This window comes from Ahaetulla prasina, chromosome 18, assembly GCF_028640845.1.
Source record: "Ahaetulla prasina isolate Xishuangbanna chromosome 18, ASM2864084v1, whole genome shotgun sequence".
Classification (NCBI taxonomy): Eukaryota; Metazoa; Chordata; class Lepidosauria; order Squamata; family Colubridae; genus Ahaetulla; species Ahaetulla prasina.
The window spans coordinates 2076756-2096818 of NC_080556.1; the positions used below are offsets into that span (position 1 = coordinate 2076756).

The 20063-nt window shown below is 47.4% G+C and overlaps 1 protein-coding gene across 5 annotated transcripts in view; it reads right to left on the reverse strand.

The window, feature by feature from the left end:
* Positions 1-697: 697 nt before the first annotated feature.
* EPHB2 (EPH receptor B2) overlaps positions 698-20063 on the reverse strand; it is a 42642-nt gene continuing 23276 nt past the window's right edge. For 2 of the 5 annotated variants that reach the window (XM_058161341.1, XM_058161340.1), the window contains 11 exons: positions 17558-17682; positions 14734-14896; positions 13857-13965; positions 12700-12806; positions 11226-11348; positions 9970-10217; positions 8632-8847; positions 6978-7127; positions 5918-6111; positions 5101-5256; positions 698-3989 (listed from right to left, as the gene is read on the reverse strand). In XM_058161341.1, coding sequence (XP_058017324.1) covers positions 3881-3989; positions 5101-5256; positions 5918-6111; positions 6978-7127; positions 8632-8847; positions 9970-10217; positions 11226-11348; positions 12700-12806; positions 13857-13965; positions 14734-14896; positions 17558-17682 — 1700 coding nt within the window. In that variant the 3' untranslated portion in view covers positions 698-3880. Of the gene's footprint in view, positions 3990-5096; positions 5257-5917; positions 6112-6977; positions 7128-8631; positions 8848-9969; positions 10218-11225; positions 11349-12699; positions 12807-13856; positions 13966-14733; positions 14897-17557; positions 17683-20063 lie in introns of those variants that run through there. The other 3 variants (XM_058161342.1, XM_058161338.1, XM_058161339.1) reach the window with 3 other exon arrangements.

The following is a 20063-nucleotide window of genomic DNA, read 5'->3' on the forward strand; positions in this document are numbered from 1 at the left end:
TGACATGAAGGTGGTTCTGTCAGAATAGAAGCTCATATAAGACTGTAACTTCCTAACAGTGGGGCCGATTAACCAGTGGAACAGCTTGCCACTAGATGTTGTGGGCGCTCCATCCCTGGAGGTTTTGAAGAAGAAACTAAACAGCCCTTTATCTGATATAGGTTCTCCTGCTTGAGCAGGGGGCTGGACTAGAAGACCTCTGAGGTCCCTTCCGGCTCTATTCGATTCTAAGATCCTAACAAACAGGAAGCAGCAGGTGAAGCTAAGCAAGATCACATCAAATACCTGTACAATTAGCACAGGTCCCCCCCAAAGCTGTGTGCTCTCCCCACTTCTCTCTGTATACCAATGACTGCATCTCCAACGATCCATCTGTCAAACTACTGAAGTTCGCAGATGACACAGCTGTGATCGGTCTCATTCGAGACAATGACGAATCCGAAATACATTTACATACCATAAATCTTAATTGTTACTGCACAAAATATTTGTACTCGGACGACGCACTGTTTCATGAATGATGAAATGCTTGTATTAAAAACAAAATAAAATTTAAAATTTAATTTTAAAAAACCAACAAACAAACCATGGAAACACGTCCAGAAGTTCAAAGGTGAGACGAATTCAAAGAAAAGAAGGGACCGATTCCAAAACGTTCACACTTCACATTTATTTTGGAAAAGAAAGTCTTCTTAAAAATACTCCTACAAAGATCGCGGAGTAACGGGTTCTGCGTTTTCTTTATAAATACATCGGGTTTCCCTTTCCCGCGGACACCGCAAAGATGTCCAGTGGAGTACGGAGAAGGACTGGTTGGAATGGAAGACGCATCCTTGTTGGGGGCGGGTGTCAGGGGACAAGGGTTGGAAAACCACCTGTTATTCACATTTTTGTGGTTGTCGCCGTCCTTTTGTAAAAAATACAAATACTGTCAGGGTTTAAAAGAACACAGGTTGCATGAGTAGCCCCTCCGGAGACGAAGTGGGGAGGTTTCTCCTTAAAATAGGGAAACTGGCGATGAGCTGAGACGCATCTTCGTGAAGCTTCAAGCTGGAAGGTCCCGCGAATGTCCACAGTACAGGACCCTCCAATTCCACACACGCCACGCACCCCTCCCCTGCCTCCCGAAAGGAAAATACAGACAAGAGAAGAAAAACTTTAAATTTTCTCCGCTTGAAATAAATACTCGCTCCTGTTTGCGGCCGCTTCTCCTCCGCATTCCACCGTTTTAGGCCAGATTTGCATCCGGGCAACTGGTTTGAAGATGGCAACCTATATTATCCAAAGAGAATAATGTCGCTTTCCAGATTAAAGGCTCTTGATGGTGTTTTTTTTCCCCAATCCTTCATCCTTAAATTGCCTCCTTAGTTTTGTATTGTTTTTTTTTCCTGTATTTTATTCTTGGCTGTACACCGCCCTGAGTCCTTCGGGAGAAAGGCGGTCTATAAATAAAAATATTCTATTCTATTCTATTCCTTTCTCGCACCAAAGCCCCTCCTCTCAGGAGGATCACCATACCCATAAGCCTGGCGTTTTATTGCTCGGTGTGGTGCAACGGGGCAGCCTCGGGACAGGTGGATGTGAATTCGGTAAATTGGGGGGGAGAATGAGAATTTTCCACACACAGAACAGAGCCAAGTTGCACAAACCAACAGTGCGGTGTGAACTTCGATGCCCAGAATTCCCCAGCGAGCGTGGAGAATTCTGGGAGCTGTAGTCCACGGACGCCGGCTGCAGAATCGAGAACGGAGCGTTGTGCAAGCTTAGCAATGTGCAGATGGGTGGACTTCAACTCCCAGAATTCTCCTCGCTGGCTGGGGAATTCTGGGAGTTGTAGTCCACGTATGCTGGCTGTAGAATCGAGGCTGGATTCAACTTCAACTTAAGTTTTGCAAGCTTAGCAACGTGGAGATGGATGGAGTTCAACACCCAGAATTCCTCATGCAGCAGGTTGTACGTTGCAACTCCCAGAATTCTCCATGCTGGCTGGGGAATTGTGGGAGTTGAAGTCCACCCATCTTCAAATCACCAAAGTCTACTACGGATAAAAGACGCTGGAAAAAGCTCTTTATAAGCCAGCTTGCAGATGAAAAAAAACACACACACACATCTTAATTAGAATGAAAAGGTGAGTGGCTGGGAGGGCAAAATACCAATGATTTCAGCAAACTCACCAGGAATAATTTAGCACGGCCGAGCCAAGCTCCCTCCTCTTAAAAGAATTTGCAGGCATACGTCAATCGCTTTCTCTCTCTCTCTCTCTCTCTCTGTCTGTGTGTGTGTGTGTTGTTTTCTAAAAGGAGACCTTCTGATGCAAAAAATTAATTTCCTCCTGCCTTTGTGGAAAAGCTGCAAGGAAAATCCTCTCTCCCCCCCCCTTTTTTTTTCTCGTCTGCCCTGTGGGAACAATTTCCCCAGTTTGCAAAGACACGGAATCTAACCCACTTTCCTGACGGCGGCTTGCTTTGCATAACACGCTCGCTCGTTTATAATTGCTTTTGCGGATTCGACGCGCTTCGGCTACAGGTAGTCCTCGGTTTATAACCGCAATCGAGGTTAAACTTTCTGTCGCTAAGCCAGATGGTTGTGAAAGCGAGTTTTGTCCCCCTGTTTGATGATGTTTCTCACCACCGTTGTTAAGGAGATCGCAGCTGTGGTTAAATTGGTCACACTTCCGTTAATCAAAGCGGGTTTCTCCCTCGGCTTGGCAGAAGGTCGCGAAAGGGGATCACATGACCCCGGGACACTGCAACCGTCATAAATATGAGTCGGAATTTTGCTTCCATGATTGCAGGGAGGTTGTGACGGTCATGTTTAACAATTGTTCCCGAGACACTTTTTCGCAACTTTGAGTGGTCACTAAGCAAACGGTTGTAAGCCGAGGAGTACCTCTATCTGGCAGGGTCGATCAGCACAAATCCAAATGAGAAAAAAAAATAGGATCTCTCTCTCAACACACACACAAACATACACACACACACACTTAGGAGCAACTTGGTGTCAATGCCTGGCTCCTTGACAGGAGAAACACAAATTATTATTATTATTTTGCATTCGGAGGAGGGTGAAAACAACACAGCCCCCTCCCCCAACCCCCTGGGGACCCCCGTTGCAAACGAAGGAGAAGTCATGGACAACCACAACAGAAAAGCACCACAACGTCTACAACACGCTACAAAAGGAGGAAGGCCTGGTGAACATTGCGAGTGTGTCAAGAGCTGCCGTTCGGGGGGATGCAAAAGAGGAACGGGGTTCCGGGAAGCACCGAGATTCGAACCCAATCCCAACTCGATCAAGGACCGATCTGAACCGTAGAGGAAGCTCCTTTAGACCCCGGGGGGTGGGGGAAGAAGAAGGTGGAAGAGGACATCAAAATTTGTAAAAAATAAAATAAAATGTTTCTGTCCTTCGAAGGAAAGAGGGTTTCAAAAGACCCATCCGTAAGTAAAACCTCCTGTCTCTGGCCCCTTCTTTGGTCCAGCCCAAAGATCACGTCCACCGAACTCCGGATGACACGAAGCCTCCACAGCTCCGTTCTGGATGCTCGGGGACCTCCTGTGTCAACGGCGACGCTGGAACGGCTCATTCGAAGGATGGACAGGGTTGAAGGGGGGGGGGCTGAGAAGGGCCGCTTGCTGTCCCTACCCCAACTTTAGCCCTTTGAGGAGAAGGTCCACGCCACCGACGTGTGGTTTGGACGTGTCCTCCAAAATCAGAAATCCAGAGTGGCTCTAATTTGCTCAGAGTCCGTGGCCGCTCGGGCGCTCCGCGTCCGTCTTGGATTGGGAAGCCCTGAGGCCCGTGGGAAACCTGGACGTGCTCCAGGACAATGAGGGAGCGGGACCTCCGAACCCCTGACCGCGAGTGCGAGAAGCACGTCTCAAACTTCCACGGACTGGATCTGGCTCATCTGCGTCCGCATCACCTGGACACTGTTCAGGATCTTCTTCTGGTGCCCAGCCAGCGTCACTCCGACTCGCAAGATGTCTCTGGGGACGGAGGAAGAAAAGCAGGGGCGGGAAGATTAGGGAGAGGTTGTATTGTATTGTGTTTGTATTGTATTTTGTATTGCATTTTCTACTGTATTTTTTTGTTACATTGCATTTTATATTGTATTGATTTGTATTTTGTACTTATTGTATTGTTTTGAATTTCGTATTGTTTTGTATTTCATGTTGTCCTGTACTGTATTGTATTTTGTATTGTATTGTACGGTAATGTGGTATTGTACTGTATTGTATTTTGTATTGTTTTGCATTTTGTATTGTATTTGTATTGTGTTATGTTTGTATTTGTATTGTGTTTGTATTTGTACTGTACTGTATTGTACTGTATTATTTTGTATTATACTGTGGTACTATACTGTATTGTATTTTGTATTATATTATACTGTACTGTATTATATTGTATTTTGTATTATACTGTACTATTACTGTACTGTATATTTGTATTATACTGTATTATTTTGTATTGTATTGTACTGTATTGTATTGTATTATACTATACTGTATTATATTATATTGTATTATACTGTGGTATTGTATTTTGTACTGTATATTTGTACTGTACTGTACTGTGGTATTGTATTTTGTACTGTATATTTTGTATTGTACTGTACTGTGGTATTGTATTTTCTATTGTGTATTTTGTATTATACTGTACTGTACTGTGGTACTGTACTGTATTGTATTTTGTATTACATTGTGTTGCACTGTACTGTATTGTATTTTGTATGGCTTTGCATTTTGTATTTTATACTTTGCATTCCATTCCATTCTGTCATCGGTTATCTTATTTTATTTCATTATTTTATTTATGATTCTATTTTACAGGTAGTCCTCGAATGACAGCCACAACCGGCCCCCCCCAACATTTCTGTTGTTAAGCAAGACATTCGTTAAGTGAACATTGCTCCCGTTTTACGACTTTCCTTGCCGCCGCGGTTCAGCACATCTCTGCGCTTCTTACATCAGTCCCGCGGTGGCTAAGTGAAACTGGCTGCCCCACGGACCCTAAACGAATTGTTGTAAACCAAGAACTCCCCATATTTGATTTTTATGCGAAGAAATATTTTACAGTTTTAAGGCTTGGTATTCTTACTCCATCGTCATTTGCGAAACTAAGTCGAAACTGGAGAACCCGTTGCTGGCAAAATTCTCTTTGTACTGGCCCATCTTGATGGCTTCCAGCCACTCGTCGACGGTATTGAAACTGGAATAGTCTGGAATGGTCCGGTCCAACAAAGGAAGATTAATCCTGCAAGGTCAATCAAATTAAAATCCATTTCAATTTCAAATTGCCACCAGGCACAGGTAGTCCTCGACGTACGGCCACAAATTGCCTTGCTAAGCGAGACCTTTGCCCCGTTTTTACGACCATTTCTCAGGGCACAACAGAAGCAGAAGAAGGTGTGTGTGTGTGTGTGTGTGTGTGTGTTTGGTGTTTAAGGTAGGGAACCTTATTCCAGGTTTATCCCAACCTTGGTGACTCTCTTCAATAGAGATATTACTAAACCCTTGGTAGATTCCTGTGTTGGACCTCCAGTCAACCCACATGAAGGAAAGCTCTCCAACCAGTGAAGAAGACTCAAAGTCTTCTCCAATGTCAAAGTCCAAGAGTTTGCTTCCAAAGAAGGTTCTGCAACCAGTGAAGAAGACTCAAAGTCTTCTCCACAATCAAAGTCCAATGAGTTTGCTTCCAAGGAAGGTCCCTCAACCAAAAAAAGAAGACTCAAAGTCTTCTCCATGATCAAAATCTGTGAGTTTGCTTCCGAGGAAGGTTCTCCAACCAGTGAAGGAGACTCAAAGTCTTCTCCACAATCAAAGTTTGCGAGTTTGCTTCCAAGGAAGGTCCCTCAACCAACGAAGAAGACACAAAGTCTTCTTCAGTGTCAAAGTCTGAGAGTTTGCTTTCTTACCCTGAGGAAAGGGGTGCCATGGCTTTTAGGCTGTTGGGGTTTCGGATCATCTTGTCTAGGGTGTTGACTATCTGTCCGAATTTCGGCCGGTGGTTGCGGTCCTTCTGCCAGCAGTCCAGCATGAGCTGATGGAGAGCACTCGGACAATCCATGGGCGGTGGTAATCGATAGTCTTGCTCGATTGCATTAATGACCTGCCAATGAATGATCCATAATTTTACACCACTTGAACCCTGTGTGAATTTTACGCTCATTGCTCCTGACTTATTATTATATTGGTTCTACAGCTAGTACTCGACTTAGGACCATTTTAAGTTATGACTGATCCAAAAAAGAGGACTTGCAACCCAGATTTAAAGTTCCAACAATTGGGCCCTCTCCATGGCTGTAACTAAGCTTTGGGTCATATGTCGAGGATTATCTGTATTTCCAAAAGAGAATCAGCTGCATTAATCCACCATTTCATTTTATAAGAAGGGTTTTGGCAGGACTGGAGAGAAAGGGATCTAAATAAAGGAGACTATGTGTCGCTTAGGACTGAAATGAGGGGTCTTTGGTGCTCACTTGAGCCTGCTTGTTGGTTGAAAGGGGTTTGAGAACTGGAATTGCTCAAAATATAATGTTCAACCCTAGGAGGAACCAAAATTTGTCCTCCAGTTTTGAGGACCATCCATTCTTCCAGACTTGCAAAATCGTATTGTTGAAGACCAGTTGAAGTTATCTAAAGGAGAGGGTAGCCCGTGGAAAATGATGCTTTAGATGACAAATTCCCACCAAATTCCATCCAACCAATTATTATTATGGCCAGGAACCAGCACAGTTTAGATGAGAAAGACTTTGAGTTAAGAGAAACGTTTGAGATGAAGGCCTCCTAGAAACATTGGAAGAATTCTCAGAAGGGTTCCTTCTTCCTTTTTCCATAAGCAACCCATAATTTTTTTTGGTGGGGGAGGACCCTCATTTTCTGCTCCCTATGTCTACAGGAGATGCCATCGTCAGAAGTTCCAGCCATCTACAACCCCAAAGGTAATTCCTCAGATGTTTCAAAGCTGCGACTTACGTCTTGGTTGGTCATATCCCAATAAGGCCTCTCTCCGTAGGACGTTACTTCCCACATGACAATTCCATAGCTCCACACATCGCTGGCCGAAGTGAACTTTCGATACTGGATGGCCTCGGGCGCCGTCCAACGGATGGGGATCTTCCCGCCCTGGGAAGAGAAAGGAGAAGAACTGGGTTCGAGAAGGATCAAGTGTCCTACAGCAGGAGTCTCCAACCTTGGCAATCTTAAGAGCGGTGGACTTCAACTACCCGGAATTCTGAAAGTTGAAGACCACAAGCGGAGGTGGTATTCAGCGGTTTGGACCGGTTTGCCCGAACCGGTAGCGGAAATCGCTGGTGGGCCCCGCCCCTCTCCCAACCCCACTCTGGCTCTATGACATCCTATTTAGGCAAGTTTTTGAGGCCGGGCGCATGTGTGAAAGGCAGGCAGGTGTACACGTGAACCAAAGTGAGCTTGTGCGCATGCAGTGAACCAGGAGTAACATAATGTGAAACCCACCCGCGTCCACAAGTCTTAACTTTGTCAAGATTGAAGACCCCTGTCTTACAGTACTTGTCTTCTGAAGAAGGGACAACGATTGGATCTCTTTGCTGTCCAATGAGAAAGACAGATGTCGGAGGACAGATGCCGACCACTTCTTGAAGGAACGTCTTCTCAGCCGTTCACAGCCAAGGCTGTGAGTCGAGACTCCAAAACCCATGAGCCACTTGGACTTGGGAGAAACTGAAGGGGGAAGTCATAAGCTGATCACACAAATCGCCATAACTTGTCCGGAGGACAAAGTCCTTGGCATCTTCAGGGAAGTAAGACCTTCACCGAGTGGAGGTAACACTCCATAACCTGGTCCCTTTCAGTCCCCCTGGACTACAGTTCCCATGGAGGGCTGGAAATGGTCATTTAAGTCAGGGGTCTCCAACCGTGGCAACTTTAAGACTTGTGGACTTCAACTCCCAGAGTTCCTCAGCCAGCAAAGCTGGGAGTTGAAGGCCACAAGTCTTAAAGTTGCCAAGGTTGGAGATTTAAGCCATCTAGAGAGGGCTAGATCATTATAAGTGGCCAGTCTGCCACCTGAAGGCCTCAGGTCATCTCTGTTGTGGCCCATCAGCTGCCAGCCCCTCCAGCAGTCAAATCGGAGAAGGAGGAGGAGGCGTGGGAGTCGGGGGGTCAGCCTCAAGGCCACCTGAGAGCTCCGAGGGGGAAGAAGGAATGGAGCTGGCAGAGAGAGAGAGAGAGAGAGAGAGAGAGAGAGAGAGAGAGAGAGAGAGAGAGAGAGAGAGAACCTGGGCTGTCCATCAGCCCTCAAATGGAGAGTCAAAAGCCCCCAGGTTTGGAGGTGTCTGATGAAGAAGAGAAGGAATAGCTGGGTCCAGTGCCTGATGTGTGGATGTGAAGAAGGCAGAGGAGAGGAGAACAGTGGAAATCTATGGGCCGGTCCTTGGGACAGAAGAGCCACCACTACTAGCGAAGCCCCACCTTAGCTCTGGGAATAAAAGTCAGGGGGTGGAGGTGAATCTATGTGGCAGACAACTATTAACCTCCTGGATGGACGGACTTGTTAGCAGAAGGTGTCAGGTGGCAAATCCTGGCTTGTCCCTTGACTTATCTCAGTTACTTTTCAAAGTCTTGGCCAGCCCTCCTTCCACCCTCTTACCAGAGCGCTGGTATAGGTGGGGTCGGAGGTGTCATCCTCCAAGAAGCGGGAGAGGCCGAAGTCCGAAACTTTGCAGACCAGGTTGCTGTTCACCAAAATGTTGCGTGCCGCCAAGTCGCGGTGGACGTAGTTCATGTCCGCCAGGTACTTCATGCCAGCCGCGATGCCCCTGAGCATGCCCACCAGCTGGATGACGGTGAACTGTCCATCATTTTGCTGAAGGGAAGGACAGGAGGACAGGAAAGAGTGGGTGAGATTCCAGGGCAGGTGAAGGGAGGGGCCAGCTGGCCACTGGGGCTGGGGATCCTCCTTAGCCAGAAGCATGATTTTCTCAAAAAATAAGTTCTCCTCAACCAGAATCGCTTCTGGGTTTCTTTTGACTGACTTCAAAACATCGGAATAGAGCGGGAAGGGACCTTGGAGGTCCTCCAATCCAACCCCTTGTTCATGCAGGAGACACTCTACCATATCAATCAATCAATCAATCAATCAATCAGAATAGAGCTGGAAGGGACCCTGGAGGTCCTCCAGTCCAACCCCTTGTTCATGCAGGAGACACTCTACCATATCAATCAATCAATCAATCAATCAATCAATCAATCAATCAGAATAGAGCTGGAAGGGACCCTGGAGGTCCTCCAGTCCAACCCCTTGTTTATGCAAGAGACACTCTTCCATATCAATCAATCAATCAATCAATCAATCAATCAGAATAGAGCTGGAAGGGACCCTGGAGGTCCTCCAGTCCAACCCCTTGTTTATGCAAGAGACACTCTTCCATATCAATCAATCAATCAATCAATCAATCAATCAGAATAGAGCTGGAAGGGACCCTGGAGGTCCTCCAGTCCAACCCCTTGTTTATGCAAGAGACACTCTTCCATATCAATCAATCAATCAATCAATCAATCAATCAGAATAGAGCTGGAAGGGACCCTGGAGGTCCTCCAGTCCAACCCCTTGTTTATGCAAGAGACACTCTTCCATATCAATCAATCAATCAATCAATCAATCAATCAATCAATCAATCAGAATAGAGCTGGAAGGGACCCTGGAGGTCCTCCAGTCCAACCCCTTGTTTATGCAAGAGACACTCTTCCATATCAATCAATCAATCAATCAATCAATCAATCAGAATAGAGCTGGAAGGGGCCTTGGAGGTCTTCTAGCCCATGCTAGATCTAGTTCATGCAGGAGACCCCAGACCATTTCAATCAATCAATCAATCTTCCACGGCTGGGGGGGGCGAAACGTGTCCCGCCACGGTGCGTGTGGGTCCTGCAAGGGAGGGAGGGAGGGAGGAACTGCCGCACCTCCCCCTTGGGAGGGGCCCCTTACCCGAAGGAAGGAATCCAACGAGCCGTTCTCCATGAACTCGGTGACTATCATAACCGGGGGGCTCTTAGTCACCACCCCTTCCAGGCGGATGACGTTGGGGTGGTCGAACTGACCCATGATGCTGGCTTCGCTCAGGAAATCCCTCCGCTGTTTCTCGGTGTAGCCCGATTTCAAGGTCTTGATGGCTACGAAACTTTCCCGTTTCCCCGGCAACTTCAGGTGGCCGCTGCAGACCTCGCCAAATTCTCCTGGGGGTGGGTGGGTGGGTGGGGAGGGAGAGCGGGAGGGGGGGGAGGAGGAAGTGAGTGCAGGAAAAGTCACTTATTCATTTATTCCCCCTGAAAAACTCAACGTGTCTACATTTCAGAGTCGAACTGGGGGGGTCCTTGGTACTCCTTGAGCTTGGGGGGCTTTTTTGGCAGATGTTTCACGACCCAGCTAGGGAATATTATCAGTGCTAGAAGGGAGGGTGGGGTTGTAGAGCGGAATAGGAGGAGGGAAAAGGAGGAGGGGGAGGACTGTGGGGTTCTTGTGTCCTCTGAGCTGGGTAGTTTTCTTGCAGATGTTTCATGACCCAGCTAGGTAATATTATCAGCGCTAGAAGGGAGGAGGGTTTGCAAGGAGGAGTAGGAGGAGGAGGAGGAGGAGGAGGAGGAGGAGGGAGGGAGAGGAAGAGGACTATGGGGTCTTGACACTCTCTCAGCTGGGTAGTTTTCTTGCAGATGTTTCATGACCCAGCTAGGTAATATTATCAGCGCTAGAAGGGAGGAGGGTTTGCAAGGAGGAGGAGGAGGAGGAGGAGGAGGAGGAGGAGGGAGGGAGAGGAAGAGGACTATGGGGTCTTGACACTCTCTCAGCTGGGTAGTTTTCTTGCAGATGTTTCATGACCCAGCTAGGTAATATTATCAGCGCTAGAAGGGATTAGGGTTTGCAAGGAGGAAGAGGAGAAGGGAGAAGAGGGGGGGGAGGAAAAGAGGAGGAGGAAGAGGAAGGGGAGGGTTGTGGGGCCCTGGGTGCTCTCTGAGCTTGGGTATTTTCTAGCAGACGTTCCATTAACCAAATTAGGCGGCCTCATCTTTCGTAGCCCTGATGGTGTTCCCTAGTTGGGTCGTGAAACGTTTGCAAGAAAACAACCCAGCTCAGAGACCACCGAGGACCCCACATTTTTCTGTCCCATCTAAAAAAGTCAGTGCAAAACGAATCAATCGCCCAGAGCACACACACCCCGCCACCCGAGTCCCTGAAGTTGGCCTTACCTGCCCCGATCACCTGTTCGATTTTTACACAGGAGATGTCAATCTCCTTGGCAAATTCCCGGACGGCTTCGTTGGGGTCCTCGTAGGTGAAGGGGTCAATGTAGATCTTCATCCCAGGAGTAACTACTCAAAGGAGGAGAAGAACGGTATGGGTCATGTGCTCACCCCTTGATGCTCCGGTTTAAGGGGTGGGGTTGGGGAGGAGTTGCTTTGCATCCACGACAACAGCAACCCTGTGCGGTAGGCCAGGATAAGATTTAGTCATTGGGGAAGACCAATGGAGCTTAACCAGGATTGGCTAGTTCTTAACCCTCTTTCGCGGAGGAAAAGCCAGCGCCCAATGAAAGTTTGGCATCCTGCCAAGTGCGTTTTTATAATCTTGGTTAAATCCCACCCTCCTAAAGGAGATCGATAGATAGAGATAGGTAGAGATAAAAATAGATAGATAGAAATAGATGGATGGATGGATGGATGACAGACAGACAGAGATAGATAAAAGAGAGATGGAGAGAGAGAAGATAGATAGATATAAATAGATAGATAGATGACAGATGGATATAGATATAAATAAAAGAGATACAGATAGAGATAGATAAAAGACAAAAATATAGAGAAGATAGATATAAATAGGTGACAGATAGCTAGCTAGCTAGAGATATAGATAAAAGAGGTAGAGATATATAGAGATATGGATGGATGGATGGATAGATAGATAGATAGATAGATAGATAGATAGATAGATAGACAGATAGATAGATAAAAGAGATAGATGGATGGATGGATGGATGGATGGATAGAGATAGATAGATAGATAGATAGATAGATAGATAGATAGATAGAGATAGATAGATAAATAGATAGATAGATAGATAGATAGATAGACAGACAGACAGACAGACAGACAGATAGAAGATAGAGAAATAGAGATTAATAGATAGATAGAAGACAGACAGACAGACAGACAGACACAGACAGATAGATAGATAGATAGATAGAAGATAGAGAAATAGAGATTAATAGATAGATAGAAGACAGATAGAGATAGATAGATAGATAGATAGATAGATAGATGATAGATAGATAGATAGATAGATAGATAGATAGATAGATAGATAGATAGATAGATAGATAGATAGATAGATAAAAGAGATAGATGGATGGATGGATGGATGGATGGATGGATGGATGGATGGATGGATAGATAGATAGATAGAGAAATAGAGATTAATAGATAGATAGAAGACAGATAGATATAGATAGATAGATAGATCCAGCCCCATTGGAAGGTTGAACAGTTGAACCGTCACTAAACGAACTTTCTGTAGCACCCGTGGGACTGATGCAATGTGGGGGAGGGGCCGTACAGGTTATCGCACTGACGTCAACCCTCTTTGGGGGGGTGAAGGCTGCTCGTCCCTCCTGCCCCCCCGACCGCCCCCCACCTCGCCCCCCACCCCCCATAACCCATACATACTGTGGCCGCTGGTGTAATGCTGAAGCTTGTCGGTGTATTCCGAGTCGTTGCGCTCGAAGCCATGCCGTCTGGAAGGAGAGCATCGGGCTGAGCGGTAGGCAGATGGACTAGCAGAGCAGGGGGGCAAGGCTGGGATTCAGCAGTCTGTCCCCCCCCTCCCCACCGACGACCCCCCCAAACCAAGACCCTCCCCCTTAAACCCTTCCTCCTCCCCCTACCTTGCCCCGCGAGGCTCAGCCTGTTCCCAAGTCGGAACCGTTGCAAGCAAAATCCGGCGAGGTTACGCACGGACATCGAGGCGCCGTTAATGGGCTTGCCGGATCCAACCCCCCCTTCACCGTAAGCTCGCGGATACGTAGAAGATAGAACCCGAGGGATGGAGGGGAACTCGGAGGTCCTCTAATCCAACCCTTAAGGCAGGAGACTGTATCGCATCTGGGGCAAACCCCGTCTCTTCTTGAAAATATATGTAGAACAGACTAGAATAACAGAGTTGGAAGGGACCTTGGAGGTCTTCTAGTCCAACCCCCTGCTCAAGCAGGAGACCTCAATCGTATCAATCAATCAGTCAGTCAATCAGAACAGAGATGGGAGGGACCTTGGAGGTCTTCTAATCCAACTCCTTGCTGGAGCAGGAGACCATATATCGTATCAATCCATCCATCCATCCATCCATCCATCCATCTGAGAGCTGGAAGGGACCTTGGAGGTCTTCTAGTCCAACCCTCACTTTTCTGACTTGGGGATACCCGTGATAGATCTGCAGGTGGGGACAGCCAAGAAGTAGAAAGGGGAGAAAGCCAAAGCACGAGCGGAGCCCCCAAAAATATGGGATATTCTAACTGTGTCCTGATATGAGGCAGACCAACGGAAGCCTGTTTAAAGCCTATTTTAGGGTTCATAATTTTAAATTTTAAATTCTTAAATGTTGGCCATTTTTTTTTAATATGCTCGGTTTTAAATTGTTGTTTTAATTGTATATTTTTGTGTTTTTTATCTTTTGGCTGTACACCGCCCTGAGTCCTTTGGGAGAAGGGCGGTATAAAAATTTAATAAATAAATAAATAAATAAATAAATAAATAAATAAATAAAAAAAACGTTCCTGTTTTATTTTTATTTTTTTTAAAAAATCCCTCCGTTTGAGATTTCTGCCTACCTGTTGCAAACCAGGATGATAACCACCAAAGCGATGAGGAAGACCAGACCAGCCGCCGAGGAACCGATAATCAAAGGTAGTTTCTCCTGGATACTGGTTTGGTACTCGGCTGGAAGGACACGCAGAAAAAGAAAATTAAACTGAAGCCTGGTGTTACCGGCAGGGTGGGCCTCAGCAGAGAGCTGTTCCAGCTAGTTAGGAACACAGAAAGGGAAGGTCGGGAGGGTCCCGGGAGGTCATCCAGTCCAACCCCATGCTAGGTACAGGGTTTTTAAATGGGATCACAAAATTCTTGTGGGAAAAGGTTGGAAGTGGCCCAGGAGGTCATTCAGTCCAACCTCATGCGTGGTGCTAGATTTTTAAATGAGCTCATGAAATCCTTGTGGGACAAGGTTGGAAGGGTCCCGCGGGGGAGGTCATCCAGTCCAACCCCATGCTGGGTGAAGGATTTTTTTAACGCAATCACTAATTCCTTGAGGGAAAGGTTGGAAGGGGTCCCCGAGAGGTCATCCAGTCCAACCCCATGCTCGGCGCAGGATTTCAAATAAGATCACGGAATCAGTGGATGGAAAGATCGGACCGGGATGGGGCAGGGATCTCCGAGGTCATCCAGTCCCCCTGCCCAGTCCAGAAACCCCACAGATCAATCATTGACTTTGCTCTTCAGAAGGTCGCAAAAAGGAATCACATGGACCTCCCCCACTCCCCCCAGGATGTGACAACCGTCATAAACATGAGTCCATTGCCAAGCGTCCGAACTTTAATCGCGTTGACCAGGGGGAAGGCCGCGACGGTCGTAACTTGTGGTTGTAACTTCGAACGGTCATTAAATGAACGGTTGGGGAGGGGGAGGAGCGCGGAACCCCCTGCCACTCACCTTCCGTCATCGTCTGGAAGTACATTTTCCCGCTGTAGCGTCCGTAGCCGGCCACTGTGCGAGCTCGCACCTGAAAGACGTAAATGGTTCCAGCTTTGAGGTTTGGGACGGTCACCGTATTGGTGAAGCTCTTGACCGCCGTGGCATTGAACTCGCTCAGATCCTACGGGGGGAAAAACAACAACGACGGTTATTCCAGTAAAGGAGGAAAAGAACGGAGAAAATAACCTGGGTTGGGTTTCACCTAGCTTTGCCCTCCCAACCCCGCCACTCCCTGAATGGATAATGCAGCATGTGGCAGAAAAATCAGAACCTTGGAAATAGGGAGGGGTTCCTGGGAGGTCATCCAGCCCAACCCCGTCTCGGTGGAAAAATACAAAGCGATATATATTGAGTCTACCGCCGGCTAAAATCCCGTGAAGGGAGCCTGTTTGCTTGTTTTTTCCTCTGGGACAATCTTGGAAAAATCCTGGCTTTTTTTCTTAGAACAGAAAAATGGAACAGAATTTTATTGGTAAACACATATTTGAACCTTGTACGTTGATATGGCCTATAGGCTAATCAGTAGATATGGATGGATGGATAGTGATAGAGATGAGAGATAGATAACAGATAAGAGATGGATAGAGATAGATAGATAGGTAGATAGATAGATAGATAGATAGATAGATAGATAGATTTAGATGATAGATAGATAGACAGACAGACAAATAGAGATAGTTAGAGATATAGATTTAGATAGATAGATAGATAGATAGATAGATAGATAGATAGATAGATAGATAGATAGATAGATAGATAAGAGAGAGACAGAGACAGACAAACAGACACAGAAATAGAGATAGATAGATAAATGAGAGATAGATAGAAGATAAATGAGAGAGCAGGGCTCAATTGTGGACGTATGTTGAAGACTAGCTGTATAACCAAGAGCTGGTTCGGTGCAGTAGTTGAGGCGTCCGCTTCTGAAAAACCTCGCCAGAAAAACCCACACAAAATCAGCCAGGATTGAATGAAAGGGGAAAAACGAAAACAATAACAGCCTAAACCGACAAATAGGTTTCTGGCTTTCTAAACATGTATAAATATTTAGGTTCCGAACAGATCGGTTTCACCAAGGCCCCCAAGATCGGGGCCGAAGCCATATCACAAAGCGCACCACAACCCTAGCAATTTTCCAAACCGACATTTGCAAAACGACGGCTTTGCTAAAAAGTGCATGTGTGTATTTGCAAAAAACAAAAAGAGGGGAAAAAAACCAGAGGAAAGGTTTCTCCTTTTGCCGTGAGGAAGCTGGGCAGGGGAGCAGAGGCTGCCAAATTCTGCAAAACAACCAGGATAAATTATGCAGCATCAGCTGCTCCCGAAAACCCCTCCCTGCCTCGGTTTTTTTCCTGGCAATCGGAAAATAGGTCACCGAACGAATTATGCAGCTTTTGTAATCTCTGATGGGGAGGGTGCGTGGCATCTCCGTTTAAACACGATTTTAATTAGCCTTTTTTATAACCCCAAAAAAAAAAATACACACATCCTCGTGTCCAAAATCTATTTATTTTCCTCGTGCAAACGGGGGAAGTCTTTTGTACCATCCCCGGATAAACGTGGATTCATTCAGTAAATGTGTGAAAACACGAACGGCAGGCAGGATCTGACGGTCCATGTGAGATTATCTCCGTACATCCCAAAATAAAAAATGGATTTTCTTGGGGGTTTTTTTTTTCCCCCTTGAAAACGTTTCGCTTCTCCTCCAAGAAGCTTCTTCAGTTCCCAGAAGTTCTGAGAAGTGAAACGTTTTCAAGCGGGGGGAAAAAAAACCCAAGATAATTCAGCTTACTTTTGGGGAAAAAAAAAACACTTTTGGGATAACCATGATGGGAGGTTTTTTTTCCCCCCAAAAAAAGCAACGGGACTTTTTGGTTTTTCCTTGAAGATTTTTTGCTTCTTATCCGAGAAGCTTCTTCAGTTCTGACCAGATGGTGGGAAATGGAAGGATTTATACTCCTTGCAGATAGCTGGTCATCTGCATTCTTTTTAGAGAGGCATTGAGGCCACTTGGAGATTTATCGGTGTCCTCGTGGATCACCTGAGCCGTGCCAATGGGTGCGGAATTTTCTTGGAAGTGCCATGGAACTGCTCTGCACACCCATTGGCACAACCCCAAGGACACCGATAAATCTCCAAGGGGCCTCAACGGCTCTCTAAAGAGAATGCAATTGACCAGTTGTCTGCAAGGAACAGAAATCCTCCCATTCCTCGCCATTCGGTCAGAACTGAAGAAGCTTCTCGGATGAGCAGGGAAAACGTCTTCGAAGAAAAACCAGAAAGTCCCGGTTGTCTCTTGGAGAAGAAGGAGAAAAAAAAAAGAGCACTTTTGAGACAACCATGACTTGGATGAAGGAGACTCTCCATGACAGAGAATAACAACGTTCGTACGCTTACGCAACCCAACCGTGCCTGGGAGATAGCACGACTGGTCGGGCAAGGACCATGAGGGCGAACCTATGACCTATTCCTGGAAGAGCAGCTCCCTGGCACACAAATCCACGCTCCGGGAAGCTGAGCATTCGCACGCCGGAAACTGGAAGCTCAGCTTCCTGGCGCGCACATGCACGCTGGAGCTCTTCCTGTTTCCGACACTCCCGCGCATACACGCCAGGGAACTGCCCTTCCGTTTTCTGGCACTGCCGAGCGTGTGCGCCAGGGAGCTGCTCTTCCTGTTTTCGACGCTCAGTTCACCGGCACTGGGCTAGGACTTTCTTACGCAAGCCACAATCCAAATATAGACCCTCTCCAACTCCTGGGTCCCCGGCGTCCTCCTGGATACCTTCTCATAGTACTGGAGCTCATAATCCAAGATGACTCCGTTGGGCTGGTCCGGTTGAGACCACGAGAGGGTGATGCTGTCTACCATCCGGCTGACCTGATGCATAATGGAGATCGCCGAAGGAGCTAAAGGGGAGAGAGAGAGAGAGAGAGAGAAAGAGGAGAATCTAATCTAAGCACCGTCTTACGACCACAACCGAGCCCCCAAATGTCCGTCGCTAAGTGGGTCAAGCGAGGTTTGCGCCCATTTATTGTGACCTCTCTTGCTACCGTTTCCCACTGCAGTTAGGCCGTTAAGCGACTCCCCTCTTCGGCTTTGCTAGTTAGAAGGTCTCAAAAGGGGATTGAGTGACCCCGGGACACTGCGACCGTCATAAATACGAACCAGTTGCCAAGCGTCTGAAGGGAGTGGGGGACCCTGCAGTGGTTGTAAGTGTGAAGAATGGCCATAAGTCCTTTTTTTTCCAGTAACTTTGAAGGGTCCCTAAACTGGTCGAGGACTATCCATATCAGTGGTGAGTTCCACTTATTTCTACCGCCAGTTCGCCGTGCGCACACACACCATCTGTGCATGCTCCCAGCCTCAAAAATGTGGTAAATAGGACAACATAGCACTGGGGCACGGGGGGGGGCAAGGGCAGGTGGTGGGGGGCAGGGGGAGGGCCCACCCGCAATCTCAGCTACCGGTTCACCCGAACTGGTACGAACCGCTCGAATACCACCTCTAATCCATATATAAATACATAATGGAGAGGGGGAACAGTGGGATCTTCAGAGTTGGACCTTAGGATCATAGAATTACAGAGTTGGAAGGGACCTCGGAGGTCTTCTATCCAAACCCCGTGTCCAAACCCGGAGAACCTTATCCCATCCTGGACAAATGGCTGTCGGATTTTTTTTCCCCTCCAAAACCTTGTAAGATTCCCCAACTGTAGAGCAACCCCGTTTTATTTTGTTGGTTTCTTTTTGCCAAAGAGGTCAGAACGTGGCTTCTTCCTGGCTTGTTAGTGAAGTATTTGATATTCTCCATCGATTTGCAACCAGAGAATAAATAAAAAAATTTTTTTAAAAAAACCAAAACCCCTCAACTCCACACGTTTATACGCATGGATTTTGACAATCCATCCACAGATGGGATTCAGCAGGTTCGGGAAAAACGGTAGTGGAGCAATCCTGTCCCGTATCGCTGTGTTTTTGACGCTGCACGTATGTGTGGACGGCGCGCGTGAACGAATTGCCGTGTTTTGTGACGCCGCATGCGTGTTTGAATGGCACGGCGCGCGTGAACAAATTGCCGTGTTTTGTGACGCCGCATGCGTGTTTGAATGGCACGGGCCCGCGCGTGTGCTCCCATTTCCGGCGCTGGGCGAACCGGTTGTGCCAATATGTGAAGTTCACCTCTGAATCCATCTTTTCGTCAGCTGCGAAAAGTGCCAGTGATTGACATCCACGCTGGGGGAGGAGGGGGTGAGAAAGGGGGCTTACGCAGAGGGAAAGAAAAGATCTGGGAGAAACCGCCCCCCAGTCCCACCACCTCCACCCCCACTCCCGTCCAGAAAGCCCCTTTGCAAAAAAATAAAATAAAAATGGAGCGCCTTCGATCGGGCGAGAGTAGAACAAGTTTGGATCAATTGTTCTTTCACTCCTGCTTGGAAACAAACCCACTTTCACTCTTTCTGAATGGAGACGTGGGGGGGGGCTGTGTTGGGGGAGGAGGAAGAAGAGGGGAGATGGGCTCGCCTGTTATGGGGCGAGGAGGACCACCACCCCCAGCCCCACCCCGGACGAATGCCAGCCAGCCTTAACTGCCACTATCTCCAGTTTCTTGAAGCCCTGCCAAGTTCAATCCATCCAGACCCCCCTCGTCCCGTGCTGCCCCTCTCCTCCTCCTCCTCCTCCTCCCCTCCGCCTGTCTGGTGTCAGCTGCCAATTCTGCAGAGTAAATCTCAGGGACCTCAACCCCCTCCCTCATCCCTTTTTTTTATTTTTTCAAAAGAAGCCCCTCTTGGATTCATCAAAGCAGTTCAGCCTTCTTGGTTCGCCTTAATCCTCTCTCGGCCGGTGGAGGGAGGCCAGCACCCAAACAGGGGTCTGGCGGGGGGGGGGGAGGGGGGAAGCAAGGGGGCAGCTGTGTTTTGGGGAGGGGGGGTCTCTTCCCCCTCCTCTTCCAAGCTCCATTCAGAAGTTCTCTTCTCTCAGCGTCAGGTTACCGCTGAGAGCCGGAGAGGGAAAAAATTTTGCTATTTTCAATTACCGTCCGCCAGACATGTCTCAGCTCGGAGGTCAGGTCAGAAATATGGGAAGGGGAGGTTGAGAAGGAAGCCCGCACAGGATAAATTTGGGGAGGGGGGGCGTTGATCGAGGGTCTGGGAAGGCAGCGTTGGGGAGGAGAAATATTTGTGATTCAACTGTCAAGTTCGGAGGCGTACGGCATTTCTGGGTAAGGTTGGGTCGCATGAACAGATCAGCCGAGTTGGAAGGGACCTTGCAGGTCATCTAGTCCAACC